This window comes from Bacillus rossius, chromosome 1 (genome assembly GCF_032445375.1).
Source record: "Bacillus rossius redtenbacheri isolate Brsri chromosome 1, Brsri_v3, whole genome shotgun sequence".
NCBI lineage: Eukaryota > Metazoa > Arthropoda > Insecta > Phasmatodea > Bacillidae > Bacillus > Bacillus rossius.
Window position 1 is genome coordinate 155,257,533 of NC_086330.1, and position 24,390 is coordinate 155,281,922.

General features: G+C 49.0%; 1 protein-coding gene across 1 annotated transcript; it reads left to right on the top strand.

Moving 5' to 3' along the window:
- The first annotated feature begins 193 nt into the window (after positions 1 to 193).
- On the top strand, positions 194 to 2,592 carry LOC134538105 (uncharacterized). Its single transcript, XM_063379168.1, has 4 exons — positions 194 to 288; positions 890 to 1,342; positions 1,477 to 2,029; positions 2,365 to 2,592. The coding sequence occupies exons 1-4, from the start codon at positions 194 to 196 to the stop codon at positions 2,590 to 2,592; spliced, it is 1,329 nt and encodes a 442-aa protein (XP_063235238.1).
- The last annotated feature ends 21,798 nt before the right edge of the window (positions 2,593 to 24,390 follow it).

Consider the following 24,390-nt stretch of genomic DNA (forward strand, 5'->3'; position numbering starts at 1 on the left):
GTCTGGCGAACGCGAGGGGGTGAGGTGAAGCTCCCAGGAAACTCCGTCTAGGGGTCGATGGTGCAGCTAGCCACCACCCCCCAATTAGCTGCCCAGCTCCGCCGATAGACGCACACCGGCGCCGCGGAACTACCCAGCCGCTGCCCCACCCACCTATCACAGCTGGGGGGGGGGCACGCCTCACCTGTTCGCGATGTTCGCGGCCAACCATAATTCGCCGGCGAACGACGCCGTCCACCTGGCGTCGGCGCCGCCCCCACACGCTGCTGCGGAGGCCACGCAGCTGCCGTCTCACCCACCTGGCGCGGGTGGGGGCAGCCCGCCTCACCTGTTTGTGGCCTGCCCCAGGTCACCGGCGAGCGACGCCACCCACCTGGCGTCGGCGCCTCCCCTGCACACTGCTGCAGGGGACACCCAGCCGTCGACCTACCCACTTGGTGCTGGTGGGGGCGGCTCGCATCACCCATTCGCGGCCTGCCCCAGGTCGCCAACGAGCGACGCCGCCCACCTGGCGTCGGCGCCACCCCCGCACGCTTATGCAGGGGCCACCCAGCCATCGCCCTACCCACTTGGTGCTGGTGGGGGCGGCTCGCCTCACCCATTCGCGGCCTGCCCCAGGTCGCCGGCGAGCGACGCCGCCCACCTGGTGTCGACGCTGCCTCCGCACGCTAATGCAGGGGCCACCCAGCCATCGCCCTACCCACTTGGTGCTGGTGGGGACGGCCCGCCTCACCCGTTCATGGCCTGCCCCAGGTCGCCGGCGAGCGACGCCGCCCACCTAGCATCGGCGCCGCCCCTGCACACTGCTGTGGGGGACACCCAGCCATCGACCTACCCACTTGGTGCTGGTGGGGGCGGCTCGCCTCACCCGTTCGCGGCATATTGTCAGCGCCGAGGGATGCCGGCCCATTCCTGCCCAGCTGGATCTCATCGACAGCAAACAGGCACCTCGCACCAGGAAGCAGCTCCAGAAACTGATGGGGCTGCTCAACTGGTTGCGGTCATTCATACCCCATTTGGCCACTATCACAGCACCCATGACCGACCTCCTATCGCCCAAGTCAAAGTTATGGTGGACGACCGCCGCCGAGCAGGCCCTGACCGCGGTCAAGCAGCGATTCAGAGAGTGCCACAACCTATCGCGCCTGGACCCAGACGAACCCATCTTCGTCCAGACGGATGCCAGCCAAGAGGGCATGGGGGCGGTGCTCTACCAGGAAGGGGGAGACGGGGAGCGGCGAGTGGCCGAGTATGCCAGCGCCAAGTTCTGCCCCGCAGAACGCCGCTATCATGCAAACAAGCAGGAGTGCCTTGCGGTGGTGTGGGCCCAAGGGCGCCTTCGGCACCACCTCGAGGGGAGGCCGTTCACCCTGCGCACTGATAGCCAGTGTCTGTGGTGGCTGGACTCCGCCCAGGGGCGGAAGTCCAAATTTACCCGCTGGGCGCTCATGCTCCAGGGCTTCGCATTCCGCGTAGAACACATCCCTGGGCGGGAGAACCAGCTGGCAGACGAGCTGTCCCATCACCCGAGCCCTTCAATACTGTGGCCCTCGACATCATGGGGCCCTACCCCCGCACGACCTGGGGAAAGCGCTTCCTCGTTGTGACCACCGACATATTCACGCGATGGTCAGAGGCGTTCGCTGTGTCCAACGTACGCGCAGGGACGATAGTGGCCCTCCTGGACAGCGAGGCATTCCCCCGCTACGGGTACCCAAAGACTCTACTCACAGACAACGGTACCCAGTTCACAGGGAGACGTTGGGCGGCAGACTGCCGACGCTGTGGAGTTGAGCATCACACTACCCCGACGTACCACCCGAGGGCGAACCCGACGGAGCGACGCAACCAGGACATCAAAGTTCAGTTGCGCCTCCGCCTGGGGGATGATCACTCGAAATGGGACGTACACCTGCCCAAGTTGCTCTACTGCCTGCGCCAGCTAGTCAATGCCGTAACCGGCCATTCCCCCGTGGAACTGTTCCACGGTCAGAACCTCGCCCTACCGGGCGAGCTGCGGGTCGCCGAGGTAGCAGGGGCAGTCACCCGCCCACCAGCCATTGACCTAAGGGAAGAGGCATGACGGCACCAGGCCCAGTTCCTGGCCACCCGAACCCCGCAGTCAGCCACTCCCCCAACACCACTGGAGCCAGAGCAGATGGTCTATGCCCAGTGTCATCACCTATCATCCGGCGGGAAGAACTACTGCGCGGGGCTGAGCCCCAAGTGGGCGGCCCCCCGGGAGGTTTTGCGATGCCTAAGCCCCACCACATACCTCTTCAGACTCCCAAATAGTAGGGCCACAAAAATCCACAGGGACGACCTGCGTCTTGTTTCCACCGCCGAGGATCCCTCTGATGGTAGGGAGTGCCCAAGGGCCCCCACCCCAAGCGCACCAGCCTCACATGCCATGTCACCAGTCGGCCAATCACCCTACCACCAACCCACCACCATGGACACCACATCGCCAACATCACCACTCCCGTCACCAGCTCCCCATCCTACATCACCAGCCACACCACCAGCCACACCACCACCCACCACCTCACCCGCCGACACGCAGGAAGTGAGCCGGCCCACCATCATAGCTGACGCACCATCACCGATGTCACCATTCGCATCACCAGTCACGTCACCCACCATGTCACCTGTCACGACTTCCCGCCATCTTAACCGAAGTGCGAGGAGCGAGCTAAGGGGACTTGGGCGTCTGATTGACAGGTTGGACCCAGGGGGCGAATGCCCCAGCGGGCCAACTACCATGACCACTCAGCCATGCCCCGAGATATTTTACCCCCCCGACCAGCCTGAGGTCAGGCAGTCCCACCGAGCACGCAGGGCGCCGACGAGAGGATGCTGCGAGGGCAGCAGCCAAGAGGTACCCATTGCTCCTCCCGGCAGGGGGGAGGGTGGTGACCAGACAGCCCCCGGAGTGGGAGGGGGGAACGTTAGTGCCGAGGGATCACGACAGTCCATCCGAGTCCGCCAAAATCTGGGGCACCTCAGGGAGTTCATTTGGCGCCCACTACGACCACCAGTAGACCGGAAACCACACCCCGACGTACCCCGCCTCGGTGTCATGTCTCTGCATCCCCCGTTCGCCCAAAACCCAGCAGCCCCGGGACCAATCCCCCAAGGCAGTGTCGGCCTCAGTGCAACGAGGCAATGCGTGTGATCGGGGTGTCGGTGACGATAGAGGCCGCAGGACAATGGGGGCATTTGACGCCAACCATTAGTGCTCCTCGAATCCGCACAGACCGTTATGGCGCATCGCCGCCTCACCCCGAGCGTGTGCGACGTGAACGCACCTGGGTGCAGGGTGATGCAACGCCTCGAACATAAGCTGCCCCGCCTAATCGACTGTCGCCCACACGAAAGTCGACCACGGGGGTACTGTTAGGTGACCTGATTATCTGGACTTTGAAATTAACTTTCAGCGCTCTTAAAAACAATATTTATTGAGTAATGGCTATGTTTAAATATTATTTGTAATTCTGGACTTTAACGCGATCAGGCGGCGTGCATGGCCCGGGATTACTTTTGCACACGACACGTTTTCCTGGGAGCGAGGCTGGGGAGTCGTGCGGACGTCACAGCCATCGCCAGTTGATCACCGCCCTCCAAGGAGACTAGTCGCGAGTCGCCCGCGGAGCCTCTCGACCTCCGCCCTTGCCATCTCTACCGGAATTACGTGAGTTTTCCACCCATCAGAAACGTGGCCTGTAGAGTGCGGCTCCCAGTAAGCAAGCAATGCACAATGCAGCGCATGTATAGCGTGCCTGACAATAAAACACTTTAAATTGAGCCTCCGCGTATCTGTTACAACGTCCGTAGCATAGCGTCCCTGGTGGCTAAAACAGCCGGGGGTTACTCTGTCGGAACGACCCTTACTGCCTGCCGGCCACGTGGCGACGTCACACCCTGAGTCAAGAGTCTCGGCTACGCACTAGCACGTAGTTAATATTGCTAGTTGGCGCCCAAAAGCAACCCCACACCCTTAACATCACCTCGGCAGAAGGCAGAAGGCGTCAGTATGATAAAATATAGCTCTGCATACTTTTATGAATAAAATTGAATCAATTTTATTGAATTATCACTATTTTGTATGGATACAAAGAAGGAGTGAAATGAAATTTACAATTTAATCAATAATTTTACTTTTATTTGTATTCATTAATTCAAATATATTTATTACTTTTGAAATGTTGCGTGAGCCGTATTTATTTTTACAAGTAAAAAAAAAAAAATCGCAGCTGCCGAGATTCAAAATGATAACATTTGGATTGGAAGTCATCCATGCTAACCACACAGCCACGAGACCATATTGAGAATAATTGTTTGAGATGTTATAAATTGATAATATTCCACGCACGATATTTGTTTGTATTTCTTTTAACTAGCATATTCTCTGTTGGACTCGAAATATTTACACGCTCGTGGGCTCATAACTATAATACGGTGTGTGATTTAGTTGATCAAATAATAACTCATGACAAATAATTACCAATGTCAAACTAAAGCGTGAAAAGTATCATACCAGCCTTAAATATTTAGTTACACAGCTAAAACAATACTCATACAACACTATTTAAATATACTGATTTACACTAGAAATTAAAATAATACGTACTTGTAAGAACGCCATTTCCTTGCGAATATACTCCCGTGGCGCGGTGCACAACAATAACCTCGAACTAGTATGCCGCCACGTGTCGGCTGAGTTCTCTGTACCGTCTGCAACATACCAGAGAGATGCCACAGTAAGTAAGGTGTTCTAATTTTATTCTTTTAGTTTAGGTGCTACTGGAGACGGAGTGGGTTGACCGGTGTGGCCAGCCACCACCAGGGGCGCTTGTGTCCCTGGTTAGAAGATCCAGAACTGCGGAACAACAAACAATGCGGACATTAAGTCCAAGCGCCCAAACCCCGCATGGTAGACTCTTTCTGCTCTGACCACCTCTTCTTCCTGAACCATCCTTCTTTCTCCAGTATTTAACCTGCCTGAAATTAATGCATGAAATTTGGCATCCCGCATGAAAGTGCCCAGGGTTTTCCCTGTGTCCATGCAGGTTTTACCTGGGCCCAACTTATCTAGTAGTTTAGTCTAGAGTTAAGAGTGAGGGGAGTTAGTCATGGCGCCAATCGCTGCCATGGCTGGCCAATCCCCTCCTAGCACACGATGCATGCGACCCTCTCCCTGCATGGCTAATCCCAGCATGACTAAGGCGTATAGGCTTCGGCCTGAGACACACTTAGGTCCCTCCCTAACCCAGACCCCTCCCAAATACACTTAGATTTAGTTAGGTTAGGAAAAAAAAAAACCACATCCGTGGTGGGACATCCGTAGTGGGACATCCGTAGTGGGACAATTTCGTGCGTGCAGCCAGCATTCATCGATTTATTAGATGTTATGTCAAAAGCTTTTAGCATCAATTATCTACAATGAAGTGAAAAAGGTCACCCATCCCTCCCCATTAATTTTTCAGGTTGGTAATACAGGTATTAATAGATATTAATCAAGGTGAGACAATTCTATTTTTACCATTCACATTGTCCCATACATATGTACAATTCTTAACACAGCACATGCAAGCTATGAAACACGAACGTCGATATATCACAATAAATATTTCTTATAAAGTTTTTTTTTTTTAACAATGATACTTTTTACAGATATTTAGCATTTTGCTCTGCTCAGTTGCATGTTACATTTCAAAATAAATACACACGTAATAAATTCCAAAAATCATATTTGCAGACAGCACATTTATTCATAAAGAGTTTTTCCCCTGCAGAACCACGGAAACTGTTAACTCTGTCGAAAATTCTCCAAGCAGTATAAGAAACTTACACATGATTTCAGCATCAGTTTGACGAGGCACAATAGTCATTATGTGAGTTACGTGCAACATATTTGTAAACAACACATGCCAACCAACACATGAACAGAACATCTCTAGTGAAGAGAAAAGGTAACTGAATGGGGGAAAAAATAAGGAAAGGAGAAAAAAAAGGATGGTAGGAGACTGTGTGAGTGTGTATGTTAAGGTGCACTATGCATTCATAACGTAGAAAGTCGTTTTTAAATTTTAAGGTGTCTAGACATGGCAATTTATTCTTTGATGGAGGTTTAAATCACCCAATTTAAGGTGCCTTAAAAAAACCGAGTTCAGGGTGAGGTGCTGAGGTGCTGACCGCCATATTGGATTGTTACATCACGGCGGCCATTTTAGATTACCTTGACCTTGACTTTTGACCTTAAAATTTTTCAACATTTTGCCCAAATTTGCCCAAATCCCCCGAAATTTCCAGTTTATAGGAAAAAAATTCGCCAAAAATCTAAAAAAATAAAAAATATTGTAAAATAAAAAAATTCGGAAAAACCTGAAGCTGACAAGGATGAAGACTGTGATGAATCATCTGAAGCTGACATGATTGAAGACTGTAATGATACATCTGAGGCTGACATGATTGAGGATTGTGCTGAAGCACCTAAAGCATGCAAGATCTAAGACTGTGATGGCGTCCTGATACCAAAATGATAGAAACGTCGTAATAAAATAAATTATCCTGATCAAGCTTGTGATGATCACTGGCTCGATGACGAAAGTGACATTGTGGTTGATGTTAAAAACGAAAGACATCAGGTAAGTGTGATTGCTGACAAAAATTTTAATCAAGATACTACTTCCATTAAAATCAATTTACAGTACTAATATATGTCTAAATACTTTTAAAGTCCATTTAAATAAATTTTTAGTAGTATTTTGAGATTAAAGAGATTCAAAAAATTCAATGACCACATTGTTTGCATAATAGAGCAAGGGCATATAATTCGTAAGGGGCTCTGATACTGTGGACAAATTCAACAGTTAAACAAATCGAACAAAGATAATCAAAATAAATTACAAGTTTTAATTTCATAAGTCACCTAATCTATATAAAATGTATAAATATCTCTCTCATTGTATTACACACACGTGTGCGCACAAAAATGCACACATATGCATGAATGTGCACACATGCGAGCACATGAGCAATACACGCATGTGAAAAAAAAACACAACATGAAACATACACACGTACACAGTAGGAGACCAGTTAGATATATGCCATGTATAGAAGTGTTAGTGGTTTTTTCTTAGCACCAGTTCTTCATTTTGATGCTTCCTCTCATGATGTGGTAACTACAGGGACAAAAGAAAGAAAGCATAGTTGTGTCTGGTTGGGTGGGATACAACAAGGGTGTCTGTTTATAGGTGTCAAGACAAGAATTTGTTGACCGTAACATTGTTATCACTTGTTTTTAATTTTTCTCAAAAACTGTACAAAACCATTCAATTTCTCTAAGTTAACAATACTAAAAAGGCTAAACTAATAAGGGTTTTATTACAGATGAGTGCTCCTTCAATTTTACCACACGATTATACTCGACTGGAGCTAAACTGAGCAAAGCTACGAAGAGCCAAGCCAAGATTTTAAAAAATAATACAAAGTCGAGCCAAGCTTGACCTTGAGCTTTCTACCAAATGTTTCGTGAGCCGAATACAACCCCTAGTTGATATTTACTTCCACTTTTTAAAAATAATGAACAATTAGAATAATCAATATTTTCCTATCCCATGAAAAATTAAAAGAAATTACTTTAAATTTCAGATTTAACTTGAAACTGTGATAAACAATTTTTTTTTTGATTTACCATTAACCAAATTACATAGATATGTCCAGAAGAACACACTGCTGTCAGTAACTGTTATTTTCTTTTGCTTTAACAAAACTACACTATTGTTCACCATTTTGATGAACTCAAGGCAAATCTTTCACTACCAGTGTACACGAGAATAAAAGAATCATTGAATGAACACGAAAAATAAATGTATATAAGTACAGCACACATACAGGAGATTGGTACAGAATTGTACACCTATCGTATTGGAAAATTATTTAGATGTTGGGTTGTATCTTTCAAGATAACTGTAACCACAGTTGACTCCGTAACAATGAAAAAACAACTCTTTTGTGCAAATGTGAATTATAAACACACACTCTCTTAAACGTCCCTCTTTTTTTTTGGGGGGGGGGGGGGATGCAAACACAAATGTTATGCCAAATATATTCCTGTTAACACTTTTGCGATAGGTGGGATGGCTCAAAACTAGTGATCGTTGAAACAGGTAAACAAATAGCATGCAAAGCAAGTAGATTTGATTACAGAGCCAGTTGACGGAATTTTTGATGTGAGCTAGCACATTAGTGTTAAACACACTTTTCCCCTTCTTATTTTTAAGACTAGGCTGGCTGGCATTTGGGTAGGAAACGACACAAATAGCCCCCTCAAATCCAGTACTGTTCCAAACCAACGCAGACAGAATGCCCAGTTTCCGTCCCTTACTTGGTAGTACCTTTCTGCCCCGACTAACACTAGTTTTTCCTGAACTTCGACATACATATAGGTGTAAGGTATCTTAACAAGATATAGTTGGAAGGAAGAGGAGTGAAATGGTGACATGGAACAGCGACAGAATGCTTTGGTTGGGAAAATCGGGAGTATCCCAAGAAAATTCATGTGCTCACTCCAATGTATTTCATATTTACCATTTGGGGAAATATTGGAATGAAACCTAGGTCACTTTAAAGGGAAGCATGAGCTCTAATCGCTCAACCACAAGCCTTTTTCTTTGCGTGTCTTAAGAAAAATTAAAAATGGCTGATGTCTGTCAAATGAGATGAGGTACAGCAGACCGTAAATGAGACGGTAGCAGCAGGAAGTGCGGCCCACCCGTCACCGGCGGCGGCCTGAATGCTCTGCACAGCCTGCCGTCGCCTTCGTCACAACCACGACTACACACCAAGTACTGGCTGCGCATTGCAGGAAAGGTATTGGAGGCGTGGTATATCAGCATGAAAACCCGCCCCTCCATAGGGCGGTGGGAGGAGGGAGAGCAACCACCTTGACAGCTACAACCAATCAGCGCATGTGCGCCACTTGGATTGGCTTAGGAAGGAAGTTGAGGTGGGAATGAGGAAGGATCCTACCTTTACTTTCCAAGTCGCTTCCTAGCTGCATATTTCATTAAAATACGGCACAATAAAAAAAAACTATGTTAAAAGGCTTTAGATTTTTTTCAAAAATTATAAACTTAAAAGCCACAAAGTATAGGTGTTGCAAATCATAACCACAGTTTAAATTACAAAAAAAAATATTCTCGGGCACACGTCCGCACATGTGCACATGGCAGCCATGGTTATTTCATTGCCACCAAGATAATTTAACATTGTCAATAATTATTCCAAATTATAATATTTTGCAATTATATTCAATATGCAATTCCGTTAATATAGCATTCCATAAATTTTAAGCTAAGGATGTTTATAAAATTACTTTTTTTATTAAATTTATTTTGTTTAAGAAGTTTCTAGGGTATTACATTATATTTAAAACTTAATATTTGAGGTTTGCATTTCTCAACCACACAACATTTTTAGTGGCCAATTACGCCTGTTCGGGTGACCCCTGAGTTATGTCATGGATCCCGACGAGGAAAATCTCATTTGCAACGAAATTATCACAGGATGAAAAAGACTACACAAAAAAAGGATGCATACAAATATAAATTGTATACATACCTATGTACTTTTAAATCTTACACTTTAGTGACTGATAGTAAAGCAGGTCTATATCATTAAAATATATTTATTGTGAATATTAGTGATAGAGAAATTGTGTCTATAAAGGTTTTCAATTTTATTTTAAAATTATGAAAAAAATAATGAGTGAATTTTTATGATGCTCGCGCACCATGCAACAAAAAGTGATAGGATGAACAAAGGATGCATACTAATAAAACTTAAGTACCTATGTGCTTTTAAATCACATACTGTAGTGATTTAAATTTAATACTTGTCCATATAAATAAAAACCTTTATTTAGTGTGAATATTGATGATAGAAATTGTGATTATATATTTTTTAAGCATTTAAGTATATTTATATAAAAGAGGTTATTTTCCCATATAAGTTATAGTTTATTTGCATTATACATTACTAAATCATTATTAAATAAATAATTAAAATTAGACATAAGAATAAAAATTTAGCACAATTATAGAATGCCATTACTAATTAAAATTTATCTGGATTATTTCACTAAATTAAATAATTAATTTTATACATATTGTTACGATTTATTATTAAAATGAAAATAATAAATCGTAGTGAGGGAAAACTACTGGGTTTGTAAATGGATAGCCCAATTAAAGACTTTACAACACAGTTTTATTGATTGCCAATATTAACATCATTACAAATAATCTTCTAAAAATGCCTAATAATCAATTACACTGAAAATGTTTTACCCCCCAGTCACTCAGCACACCTCGCTGGGCCGCACCTCTGGCGCAACTCTCGCCGCAGCACCCCTCGTGGACCTCGATCGCGGGACTCCGTCGCCGCACTCCGCCGCCGCCGTCGGACTTCCCTTCTCCGAGGATCCGCTCGACGCTTCGCTCGGCGCTTCGCTCGGAACTTCGCTCGGGACTCTCGCCACACCCGCGGCACTATCGCCCAGACACTCGCACCGGAATTGTACTCTCCACCCTGGAACCTTCATCCAGGGACTTCGCCACTCCACCGCATGCGCGGCACTATCACTCTGGAACTGAACTCCTAACTGCTGGCGTCCCGGGCTTATATAGGCCCAGGCGCCACTTCTAGAAGTGACGAGCGCGGCTGGGGCCTGTCGCGTCATTCCGCGCAGACCCGACAGCAGAAGTCTCTCGAAAGGCATAGGAAACTCGCATGGCGGCGCGCGGAACTCCCCAGATGTCAGCTGTCAGATGTCAAGCTAACAGTGCCGCGCTGGGAGTGGTGAATAGGAGGGGGGGGGGGGGGGGAAGCGGCGACCCTTGTAATCTACCAGATGCGCGCGGCACGTCTCATGTTGCAGTGGACGTAAGACACCAGGCAGCTCTGCACCTGCGCGCCGCGGCCCTGCTTACGTTTCGTAACAATATGTTTCTATTAATATTTACACTGATAATTATTTAATTTTTTAAAATTGTTTTGAGTTTTTACTGTCACAGGTATCACTAAAGGAACAGGAAACCCTAACAAGGCAGGAAAGAATGAATGCGAGTGTGTCAGAAAATTAGGTGCCCAATAGAATTCATAAATACAACAATTTATTAACAGTAATATTCTCACAAACGAATATCTCATCTCATTCTGATCGTTATGAAGCAGTACCCTTGCGTAGTGGGGTTGAACACTCGTTACGAGTCAACTATAACAAAAACACAACAAAATTAACAACATAGTAAAAATATCAATACAACACCCTTAATCAGGTTTGAGCCAGCCTCGTATACACTGACAATCACAACGGTGGTTGGCCATAGATTTACTGGATAACATTTACAAAAAAATATAAACAATTCAACAAATTCTCAATGAAATATTTGCAGCCCGGTATATATAGAATTTACCTAAAAGGGATATAAAAATATTTTTATACAATCAATAACAAGTACTGCCTGTGGTTAAAATTAATTACTACCATAATAAATACAAAATAAATTTGACTAATTTGGTATCTGTAGAGGTTGGCTAATAATAGTTTCTATTATGTCAACAAAATGTTCGCTGTCAGCCAAATCACTTGTATTCCACGTAGTTATTGTTATGCACCTCGTGCCATGTGTTAAACAGCTGCAGAAAATTGTCTTGTGAGTGGGGTGTTACGTTTGGGAGTGTTTGTTATATACGGTGTTGGCAGTCGCCGTCAGTATTTGCATTCATGTATAGTGTTCTGTTCATGTTTTCTGAAACCCCCACTCGCTCGCCCTCATGGAAGTTGCCTTACGCTCGCCGATTATGACTTCTTATTAGAGACTTGAATTCAGTTTCTAACTGCTCTCAGAGTTTTATGCTTGCAAAGCGACATTATCTTCTTTAACTAGTCTCTATCAACGTTTATGACATGAAATAGTCTCACAAAAACGAAGTCTGTCGGGGTCTCTAGGCGGTGGCGACTCCACGAAGTTTTACAGCGTAGTTTTTTTATAGTTTTGACAAGTCAAGTTTCATCTATTGAGTAAGATACTCACTTGTGTAAAGTACACAATCCCATCACCAAAAGTTGGGTTTCAAACACTCCAGCTCTGGGAGCTCTTTCGTAAACACTGCTACGAGCGGGGGGAAATAAAGCAAAAGAACTAAAATATTACCAGCAATGGTATAAGATGCTGGGAAAAATTGGAAAACCCAGCCCGCAGCTCATAGTGGAGGGGCAGCAAAAGCAAACAAAACGACGTTTCTCGAACAAAAGAGAGAAAGAGCCGCGGGGAAAAAGAAGAACCGGTGCTGATGAACAGGTAGGGTGGTCAGCAAGAAGCCACGAGGGGAAAGAATCTTCATGTTAGAGGGGAGCAGGCAAAGTCATGCCAATGCAGGGAGGAAAGGTCTTGGTTCTGCACTAAGGTCAGGGGAGATCGTGCAGCAGAAAATCACGAATGCGGCGATGAGCACGGGGTGCCGCGACGTCGTAATCACCGATGGCCGCAATCACGGGGTTGGTATGCCGGCGGATCTTCTGGAAGAAGGAGGCTGCAATTAGTCGAACCCGCTCCTGCAGGGAGGGGACGTTCCACAGCCGGTAGAGAAGACGGACAGCAGAATGTAGCGGCCAGCCGAGGACGGTGCGGAGTCCGTGGTTGTAGCTTGAGTAGACGGGCCGCTTACAGTACTCCGGCACGTACGCCCAGACGATGGCACCGTACAGCAAAATGGGCAGGATGAGCGACTCCCAAAGCCGAAGATGGGTATCCAGGTCCAGAGAGCAAGCAGGCACAAGAAGAGGGCAGAATGGGCCTTGGCGGCCATGATGGCAAGATTATGGGTCCACAACAGCGTGGAGTCCAAGTAGACTTCCAGGTACTTGATGTGCAGCTGCCACTCCAGCGGGCGACCGAGCAGAGTCGGCGTACGGGGGATGCTGGCGACGTTTAGTCAGGAACATTATGGAGGTCTTCGCAGCATTGGGCAAGACGCCCCACCGCTGAAAGTATGTGTTCAGAGAACAGAGGCAGCATTGCGTACGGGCCTGAAGCTCCAGGGCATTCTCCCCGACCAGGTGGATAGCAGTGTCATCAGCATACTGATACACTGTGGCACCCGGCAGACGCGGGAGATCGGCAAACAGCAACGGGCTAATGATCGAGCCCTGCAGCACGCCAGCGGCGACAGACAGTGGCCGGGAGAGGGCGTCGGCTACACGAACATGGAATCGGCGTCCTCGAAGATAACTACAGAGCAGCGACAAGATGCGTTCGGGAAACTGGCGCAACCGAAGCTTACAGAGGAGATCATCATGATGCACAGAATCGAACGCCCAGGACAAATCGAGCGAAATGAGCGAGGAGTGCTGGTGCCCTCAACCCCTCTGTCACTTTTTCGACGAGGGCCGCGATGGCATGGATGGCAGAGTCTCGACGGCGAAAACCGAACTGGTGGTCGGGCAGAAGTTCCAAGACGTCAGCAGCAAGGACGAGGCGACCCAAGATGATAAGTTCCGATACCTTGGCCAAGATGTTAATCAACGAGATGGGCCGGTAGGACGTCAACAGATGTGGCGGGCTGCCAGGCTTGGGCACCAGCACAACGATGGCCAGCTTCCATGCCGAAGGGAAGTACGACTGGAGGAGCATGCCATTGATGATGTTCGCCAGGAAAATCACAGCCTTGGGCCAAAAAGAGCGAATGAGGCGCGGCGGAATCCGGTCCACACCAGGCGACTTGTAGATGGATAGCTTGTCAATCACACAGGCCACCTCCCTGGGTGAAGTCAGATAGCTGTACGGGATGTCCATTTCAGCCGTCGGCGAAAAGTGCGTGGTACCAAGCTCTGCCCCCATGGCGCCAACAGGAGAGACAACAGAGTGGAATGTAGCCTCGAACCGTGCTGCGAGAGCTTCGGCCTTGCTTGGGGATCCTCGAGGACTGCCGCTGCATTGTGCAGGGGGGGAATGCCCCGAGGGCTGGCTCGCATGCTCCAGACGTGATGCCACACCGAGCCCGACGAGATAGACAGCGAGCGGAGGCGGGCGAGCTGGACAGCTGCCAGCCATTGAGAAATCGCCCACTTGGTAGCATGGCAGGCCCTTGGTAGTCATCCAATCCGCCCTCTGTGTACAACAACTACCAGCGGGAGCGAGCACGGTCCCGGTGGCGAATCAGGTCCTTGATGGCGTGCAGGAAAGGCACCCCAGCACGCTGCGGGCGGCATTTAGGAATGGCCAGCTCCGCTGCACTGAAGACGGCAGCTGAAAGCACTTGGACAGCGGCATCGATGGCGGCCGGTGAGCGAGACGAAGCGGCAAGATTCAGCTGCCCGTCCAAAGAACGCTGCAAAGAAGGCCAATCGGCGCGGTGGAAGTCCCAATGGAGAGTGGCATCCGAGGTGTCAAGCGCAGTCTGTAGCTCGGCCACCATAGGTAGGTGGTCAGAGTCAAGACCGGGATGAGTGCGGACGGCATACAGGGCAACACCAGGTGCGGTCAAGATCAAGTCCAGAGTGGAAGGCGGTTGGTCGCGACACGTGGGCACATAAGTGGCAGATAACGGAGCGAGAATGTGGAGACCAACAGCTGTAGCAACGCAGAGGAGGCCCTGCCCCCGATATTCCGTGGGGGCACAGCGCCAATGGTCGGCTGTTTAAATCACCGGCGATGATGATAGCCACATCCAGTTGGGCCAGCAGCGAGATGCCCGCCGAAGGAAACAGCCTATGAGGCGGGAGGTACGCCGCTACAAGCATGAAAGGATGCGCTGCGCCAGTGATGCGAACAGCTACGGCCTCAAAAGGCAAGTCTTGAGACAGAACATATCAATAATGGCGCACATCCCGGCGAACAAAAACCGCAATACCACCGCACAGCGCATCCAAGTGGTCAGCATGGTGGACGACATAGCCAGCCGGGGAGAAGGCGATCCGGGGCTTGAACTAGGTCTCGGTGACGCCAGCAACCAGCAGGCGATAGGTGTCCAGCAAAAGCGAGAATTCATCGCGGCGACAGGCCAGCGAACGGGCATTCCACAACCGGAGGTTGTCAGGCATGGTGAGTGGCAACATCATCGGACGACGGAGCAGCATCGCTGCACACATCGAACAGCGAGAACAGGGTAATGAGGACTGGGTCACATTTGTCAGCCAGAGAGCGTGCCGCGCGAAAAGAAACCAGCAGGTGGCGGAGACGGCCGAGCCACGCACAAAGAACCAGCTGATGGAAAAAGGCGAAGAGTTCCCGAAGGGACTCCAGTATCGGCACGTCAGCCGAGGCAGACGTCGGAGGACCCCAAAGTCCGAAAGAACGGGGGAGATCCGCTGCAGCAGCAGCATCAGCAAAGGAGCGGGTCGGGTCACACCAAGCGGGAGCAGAAATCTGTGCAGGAGCCTTCACCGCCTGGGCCGGCTGACGATGGGCCTTCCTCAGCATCACTTCCTGATGCTTGGGGTAGCCGCATAATTGGCTGAGTGTTCACCGCCGCAGAGACAACAGGTGGGATTCTCAGTCATTGGCCGTGGACATTCCTTCGCCGTGTGGCCTCCCCAACAACGCACACACTGCACAGGCTCGTTACAGTTGTGGGACATATGCCCCAAAGACTGACAATGGTAACATTGGACCAGCCACGTGGCCGAGGTGGGACAATTTCAGCACATCCTGAAGCTGGTCGGTGCCTTCCAAGATGACCAGGAACAGCAGATACGGTTCGCGATACGACCCCAACTTCTCGAGGCGCAGCACCCTGGAGTGCAGAATGCCCGCCTTGCAGAGACTGTCCGAGATATCATCCGTCGGCGTCTCAATATGCAGCTTCTGAATGACCACACGTACATTCCTATCCTCTGGGCATGTCCACATATGATAAGGAATGATGCGCTGCTGGAGGAGGTCCGTCATCTTGACATGATCGGCTTTATTGGCCATCTGGAAGGTAGAGGAATCATTGTAGTGCGCAGCAACGAAATCGGCCCCAAACTCGGTGCGCAAGGCAGATATTTCCTTGATGGCAGTTGGCGGTAAGCCACTATGACAGACAATAAGAGGCGATCAGCGCGACCATGCCTTGTGTTTTTCCACGGGCTGGGCGCGCGGCCGTTGAGACGGAGCGGCCCGGCGGGAGTCAGAAGAGAATGGACGGGACACATGGTCGGCAGAAGAGCGTCCAGGAAGAGTACCTGAGGTAGAAGGGCGCGAGCCAATGGGGACAGAAGGAGAGACAGCACGCCCCTATACGCGTGGGGTGGGAGTATGAGCAGGCGTGGAATGGGCCCCAGGAGGACTGACCGACGAACGGCGAGAAGCAAGAGATTCGGAGCGCGCTGGAATGATGTCGCGGCTTCTTGCCCCAGGGGCTCCAGCAGACGAACGAGTAGAAGCCCGAGCCACGCGGGAAGACTTGACATGTTGGTGCTTGGCTTGAGAGGCAGTCCAGTCGTCGGAGTCGTCACACCAAGCCGTTGGGTCAGGGCACTTGCCAAGCCACCCTTCGGCCACATCCATGTGTTCAGGGAGAGTCAGCTGGACCAACGAGTTGGTATAACATTAAGCAGGTGGCGCGGGTGGGCCCATAACTCCGCCAGCCTGTTATGGAGATGGCAGAGGTAGCGAGGAGAGCACCTGAGCAGAGGAGTGGGCAGGCAGCGAAGTCGGCGTAGTCGAAGCCACCTCAGGTACGTGTAGCACAACTCCAAGCAGCGCAGTAGCCAGAACAGCAAGACCAGCAGGCGAGGCAGAGACGAAATCCTTCGGCGGCGACGAGAGCAGAATGGAAGGGGCGGCTGACGGGCCCAGGAAAGAGAGATTTGGGTCAGGGAGGCCGTGCGACTCGGCAGAAAGGTGCGGTGCAAGCACCGAGAGCGAAACAGACGTCTACAACAGGATAAGAGACAGGTCGGAAACTCTAGAGGACCCGGCGGATGGCTGAGACAGAGAAGTAGCAGCAGACATGCACATGGAGCAGACAGTGGTCGTGTAGGTGCTCGTAGTCAGTGTAATCGTGGGCGACGAGGCCGGCACCGGCAGGTCCCCCGCTATAGAAGATGGTGATGCGGAGACGTGATGCGGCCCAGAAGCAGCACTCTTCACCTCCTGGGAGAGGACAGCTCCGTCCGATTCATCCAAGGATGACGAGGATGCTGCATGGGAAAGGTCGTGCGAGCTGCATGGCGTGCAGCTGGATTGAGACAGTGATGGCTGCTGCATCGACGTCGGGCGAGTGGGAATGCGTCCAAAGCCAGCCGCAGCGAACTGGTCGGTGGTGGAGGGCGCCTGAATACGCCTGTGTCCTCTCCCGCGGCATGCATGGGCGGACTTCGCAGACCCAGCATTGGAGCCTTGACTGGCAGCATCATAAGCAAGCGCAGCAAATTAATTGCTTGTGGGCAGCAAAAAGGACGGCGCAGAGTCCAGGATGGACTCGGCCGGACGAGCAGCACGCGGTTGCCTCTGGAAAGGGCGGACAGCCATAGTTGATGCACAAAACACAGTCGAAAACAGCGAACAGCAAGAGGCGACACCAACAGTAGGCGACAGAAAATGCAATCAGCAACAGACACAATAGGGCAAAAAACAACAAGAGACCACAACAGGACCCAGCGCAGAACAGACAGCAAAAACTTGAGCACGAAACAAAAGTAGCGAACAGCAGCACTGAATAAATATACAAACTCTCACTGAAAGAAAAACACAGGCAGCACAAAACACAGCAAAAGAAAATAAACCACTCGGCGCGAAGCAACAAGGGACTGCCAAGTGAGGCGAAAGTAAACAGCACCTTGGCAGCAAAATGCATAATACATAAACCCGCAAGTACAAGTAGCAGCAGGAGGAGAATAACATCAGCGGAGAAAATTGAAGTCATGGTGAAAAACCAACAAAAACGAAAAGACGAGGCACAAGTGACATCGCAAACAGCAAAAGGACCAGCACTCCACACAGACAAACAGCGAAAACAGCAAGAAGCAGAGACGATCAGCATAGGAACAGCGAAAACAGCAGTCGGAGTTCCAGGACGTCAGTGAGGGTGAAGTAGTCGAGTAGCAGCACGATAGGCACAGCATGGCTCGCGGCCTATGCTGCCACCCAGCGGAGACGATGTGAACTCGATGGGGATGGTGACGGGAGGTTGTGCCCTGCGACATCCTGCGACAGCTACACTCACAAGTTCCCTAACTATGCTAAGACGTTCACGAAGAATTACAGCGGCGAGCGGTGTCCGAGCAGCGAGGCGGCCTGCCTCGGTTAAGGTCCAGTTGATCTGCTTACTGTTGACTCGAAGCATTGCCCTTTTATACTCGCAGAACTCCTTACCAGGCTAGAACAGAATGGTCTCGTCTTTTTGGGGGAACAACGGCCGACTTCCTTTTCCGATTTCTTTTTTTTTTTTTTTTCCTAACCTAACTAAAACTAAGTGTATTTTGGAGGGGTCCGGGTTAGGGAGGGACCTAGGTGCGTCTCAGGCCGAAGCCTATACGCCTAGTCATGCTGGGATTAGCCATGCAAGGAGAGGGTCGCATGCATCATGTGCTAGGAGGGGATTGGCCAGCCATGGCAGCGATTGGCGCCATGACTAACTCCCCTCACTCTTAAATCTAGACTATAACTAGAGATAGGTTGGGCCCAGGTAAAACCTGCATAGACACAGGGAAAACCCTGGGCACATTCATGCGGGATGCAAATTGGCATGCATTACGTGTAGGAGTTTACAGGAGACAGAGGATGGTCTGGATGAAGTGTTGGACAGAGTAGAAAAGAGTCTACCATGCGGGGGTTGGGCACTTGGACTAGTAGTCCGCTTTGCTTTTTATCCAGGACTGGATTTAGTGACCAGGGACGCAAGCGCCCCTGGTGGTGAGTGGTTGCACTGACCACTCACTCCGCCGCCAGTCAGCACCTAAAAAAACTAAGAAACTAAAACAGAAAAAAGATAAATGACTTACAAACTAGGCATTTCGTTAAGAAATATGCAAACACCCAAATCAGGGATGGACGTGCAGTGCTTAAGATAAAACTAAAATAAGAACTAAAAATATATATATATATATTTTTTTTAAAAATTTTTTTTTTATTTTTTTTATAGATTTTTTATTATTATTTTAGAAATATATATATTTTTGATGGCTATTACTTAGTATCTAGGACTTATTACTAATTTACAAATCTCTAATATCTACTACTATAATACTAGTTAAATATAGAGGAACTGTCGGTGTACCTATAAAGTTACAGGTGAATTAAGTCAAGACCTATTCGCATTCTGGCATTTGTTGCAAGCTTGTAATTCAAAATCCCATGTCTTTCAGAAACACAACCGGCACTGGAGGTGAAGCCTGCCAGGCGGGCCATGCCCATCGGACATAGGGAGTCAGCCCTAACACAACAGGCAGTGAACTCCCGGGAGCCGAACCTACACCTGCGTGCTTCGGACCATTTTGAATAAGCAAATTATTCGTTAATGTCTATAATTTAAGTTTCAACTCGCGGGAGACTGATTGGCCGATCGCTCAACCAGCCACAGCACACTACGGAGGTCTGTGAGCCAAGATTGAATTTGGCATTTTATATTTTCCATGCAACTCTGGATCTTGTTCGCCCAGTGATGAAATATATGGGTTTCTGCTTATGACACATTTATCATAGAATTTTTGCGCAGTTCGGAAATAATAATGTTTTAAAAGTTCGAGTTTGAGCTCTCTGTGCATAGCCCTTACGGGGCAATACACAGGCGCATCTGTCGCAATACGAATACTCTTATTCTGAATTCTCTGTAGCTTGATTAAGTGAGATTCCGCTGCTGTTGCCCACACCGGCGCTGCATACGTGAGTATTGGTTTTATTAGTGCGTTATAAATTATTATTCCGTTTTTAACAGAGCTACCTAAACGTCTGCTCATGACGGGGTAGAGGGTCATGAGCCTAGTGAAAGCTGTTTTTCTTTTCGCCTCTATGTGATCGCGCCATAGTAGTTTCCTATCCATGTGTACGCCTAAATATTTAACCACATTTTTGTGAGGAATTTGCTCATTGAAAAGTGTTAGTCGTGGTCTATCTTCAAGTGGCGGGAGATGTTTACGCGTAAAAACTATAGCTTCTGATTTAGTAGGGTTTACCTTAATTCGCCATTTTGTGCACCACTGTTCTATTGAATTTAACGCGGTTTGTAATCTGTCTGCTGCGAGTTCTAGAATACTAGATCTGCTAAACAATACCGTATCGTCCGCGTAGCAGCCAAACTGAACTGATCGGTGTGCGGGCTTAGGCATATCGTGGATATAAATATTGAATAAAACCGGCCCCAAGATGCTGCCTTGTGGGACTCCTGCTTTAATTATTTTTAAATCGGACTGTGCTCCTTCTGTCGTGACTCTAAACGATCTATTTTCTAAATACGAGGCCAGTAATTTAATATAACAATCGGGGAAGCCAGTTTTATATAATTTATAAATTAAGCCTTCATGAAGTACTCTATCAAAGGCTTTTTCTATGTCCAAAAACGCTGCGAGATTATAGCTATTCTGATTAAACGCAGTTATTATTTGTTCTGTCATACGGACCAGTTGATGCGTTGTTGAATGCGCGCTGCGAAAACCAAATTGTTCGTCCGGCAGTACGTCATTTTCTTTAATGTGAGCATTTAGTCGCTGTAGAATTATGCATTCAGCTACTTTTGACAATGTACTCAGCAGACTAATGGGCCTATAATTTTGGGGCAGTGTCTTATCTTTTCCGGATTTATGAAAAACTATCACATTCGCTTCTTTCCACTGCGATGGAAAATACTGTAGTTTAAGTATTCCATTTATTAATTGAGCTAGGTATTCCAAAATTTCATCGGGCAGTTTCTTAAGTACTACTGCCTGAATGCCATCGTTTCCCGGTGCCTTACGTGGTTTCATACGCCTGATAGCCTGTTTAACTTCCTGAGATTGAGTTAAGTAAGGTTTTGAGGTTAAAGGCTGATTAAGTTTAATTGTAAGGTCTCTGTATATTCTGGCATTAAATTGCGGGTCACAGGGTTCGATATTAGGTTGAAAGGCTAATTCAAGGGTATTCGCGAAGGCTTGTGCCTTGTCTGTCGGTGTAAAAGCGAACCCAGTGCGTGTTTGTAGCGGAGGTATTTTATCTATCTTATGAAGGAATCGCTTTGTCATACTCCAGGTGCTACCATCTTGCACCTGTAGCTGAGAGACTTTCGTCTCCCATTGGCTGCTCCTCCATAGAGTTATTTCATCGGAAATTATTTTCTGTAATTCATTAATTCTCGCTTTAATGTCGCGCTGCCTACGTCGAGTATATTCGCGCCTTAATCTATTTTTCTGAGAAATTAAATCCCTAATATACACCGGCAGTTCATCTTGCTTAAATCTAACCACCTTTTCTGGGATGCACGAGTTAATTGCAGTTTGAATTTTAACTGTAAGTTCAGTGACTGCTGATTCGATGTTATCTTTTGTTTCGAAGTTGGCAGCATCGGCTGCAGGCAAATTATCGACTAAATACGTCTGAAAGCCTCTCCAGTCGGCTTTCTTGTAGTCTTTAATTTTTCTCGGAGGACTGATGTCAGTGTCCACGTCATCGAATAGTAGATGTACTGGAAAGTGGTCAGACGACATTTCGTGAAAGACTCTGAGTTCGAATCCCGTTTGAACTCTCTTATTTAATGCAATATCTAAAATATCGGGGTTGTGCCTTAGTACTCCGCTATCGTGAGTGGGCTCTGAGGGAGCATGTACTTGATAATTTTTGTTAGACTCGTGTCTTTGCAGCAGTAGGCCATTGGCTGTATTGCTCCGACAGTTCCAGTCTTTATGTTTGGCATTAATATCGCCGACTGCTAGGAATGTGGGAGCTGAGCCATATAAGATGTCCAGCTCGTTTTCAGTTAGTGACCTGCCCGGTGGTGCATACATCGAAATAAGCACAATTTGTTGTTTATTGACTTTAAAAGTAATTGCCACAGCTTCTAATTGATTAAATTCAGGTAAATGAAATTCACTATGTTGTATACTTCTGTGGATTAGTAGGGCAACCCCTCCACTTCTGGTATCGCGGTCGCGCCTATAAATAGTGTAATTTAAGATAGTTAGACGATCTGTTGGAATTAAGTGTGTTTCGTTTATCGCCGCGATTCTAATATTATGTTTAATTAAATGATCGGTAAATTCGATTATTTTATTTCTAATTCCTCGTGCATTCCAGTAAAGGATGGTACTTAATCTACTGTCTACGGGGGTAGTATTAATGGCAGAACCTAAATTAAGGGTGTGCGGCATTAAAGCTGGCCGCTAATGCTGTCACGAAGCCCGTGGTGGCTTTTATTTTGTCCTCTATTGACTTGGACGGATTACACCAAATAGCCATTAAAATGCACATTGGTTCCAGGACGTGTGCCAGGTTAGGGTCCTGTGTAATGGCATCCGATTGGCCTACGAGCTTCAGAAAGTCGCTCGCGTTCATCGCTGGCTTCTCCGCGGGATTTAGCTGCGGTGAAGCAGTTGGCAATTCTGTTGGTGAGTCTGTCTGCAACGGGCTGGCTTGTTGTTGCGCGACTTTCTTGGAATCACTGGGGGGAGGGGTGGAGTTGGGTGGCGCCTTAGTACCTGGCTGATCCGTCACCTGACCTTGCGCCCGGCCTTTACCGTTTTTGTGCCCCGAATGGTGTTTCTTCGGGGGCCTCTGGGGCAGGGGCTGGCCTCTAGACCTGGGTGGGTTTGCCAAGACAGGATACTCCAGTTCATGCCTATCGCTCAGCAATGAATATTGATTAGGGCTCTGCCATTGCGGGGGGGCGGGGTAGCTCGGGGCTCGCCACGGCTGCCTTGGGGGCTGGGGGCAGTAGCCTGAGGGGCCGGCTTGTTGTGGGGGCGGGCGGACTTGAGCTGCGGCAGCTGCTCGCTTGTTTTCACGCACTGCGCGTTTGGACTGCAGCTCTCTGTCTTTGCGCTCCTGTTGCGGGAGGTGACGCCAGTTCTCCCTCTTGTAGGCCATGCAGCCTCTGTAATTGGCGCAATGCGGGCCTTCACATCGCGCGCACTTTGCCTTCGTCCTGTCACCTCCCTGGGGGCAAACCTCGGTTTTGTGCCCTTGGCTGCACCATCGGCACACAGGGGAGGCTCTGCAGCCTTTTGCGGGGTGGCCAAACCTCTGACAGTTGCCACATTGGAGGGGGCCTTTGGGGTGTCGATAGTCCTCAACACGAATGCTGAGGCCTCCGAATGACTTCAGGTCGTAAATCCTTTCTGGATTTACGGCCTTCGGGAGCTCTACAACTAACTTATTTATAGGTTGCCTTGTCTGTCTGTTGTACAGAAACCAGAAGTTCTGCACTGGAAGCCCCATTGCGGCGAACTCAGCCTGAATGAATTGTTTGTCGGTGCTGCTATGCACTCGACAAAACACAAACTTGTTCGGGATCTCGTCCCGTTGCAGCAGCACAGAGTGTTGCACTCCGGCCTGCTCCAGTGCACGCACTGCCCTGTGGTACTCCTCCACAGTGGCAGTGTGAATCATGAGCTGGTCATGGCCGCGACTGACGCACGACCAGCGCTCCTGCAGTGCTGCATCCAGCACTGTTTTAATGGCCGGGTAGCTGTGGCCAGAATCCACGAATACATACAGGGGTTTCACCTGCATTTTCTTTGCCTGAGGGGCAGGGTTTGGCGGGGCAGGGCTCGAACCTGCGGACGTGTTGGCGGCCGTTTGATTGGCCGAGTTGTTTGCCCTTCTGACGGGCTGCTTGCGAAGTCGCTCGGCCTGCTGCCTGGCGATCGCGGGGTTCGTCAGTGGGGGGCGCAGTCTTTCGTTCTTTCCTCCCGTTTTCTGTTTTTTTGAGACGACTGTAGTGAAACCGTCGTCGCTAGACATTTCGGTTTCGTCGTCGCTCGGCAAGGGCACATCGATGCACTCCTGCATCACCTGCTCGTCACTTAACTGCTCCGTCATGTCGCTAGTGTACACCCTACAACGTACTAACACCCACTGACCACGCACCCAGTATTAAGCCGGGTTGTGGCTAGGCTGTAGGGTTAGCTACAACCCGGGTTGTTTTGCACGCTTACACTTCCTAGAAAACCTGGGAATACCACCTGGCCTGTACGCGAGTAAACAGGCTGTTCCTGGAATCTCGCAGCTCCGCTTGATGCGTCCGTCCTCGGCCAAGGCTCGAAGCGAACTCCTTCCTTTTCCGGCGAAACGGCGCGCAACCGATGATGCCCGACCGCTTCCGAAGAAGACCGACCACCAGCCGCAGCGTTCAAAGCCCCCGCGCTGACTGTGCGCGGGCGGCATCCACAGACATATTAGAGGCAAAGTCGATTCTGGGTGTGTACGA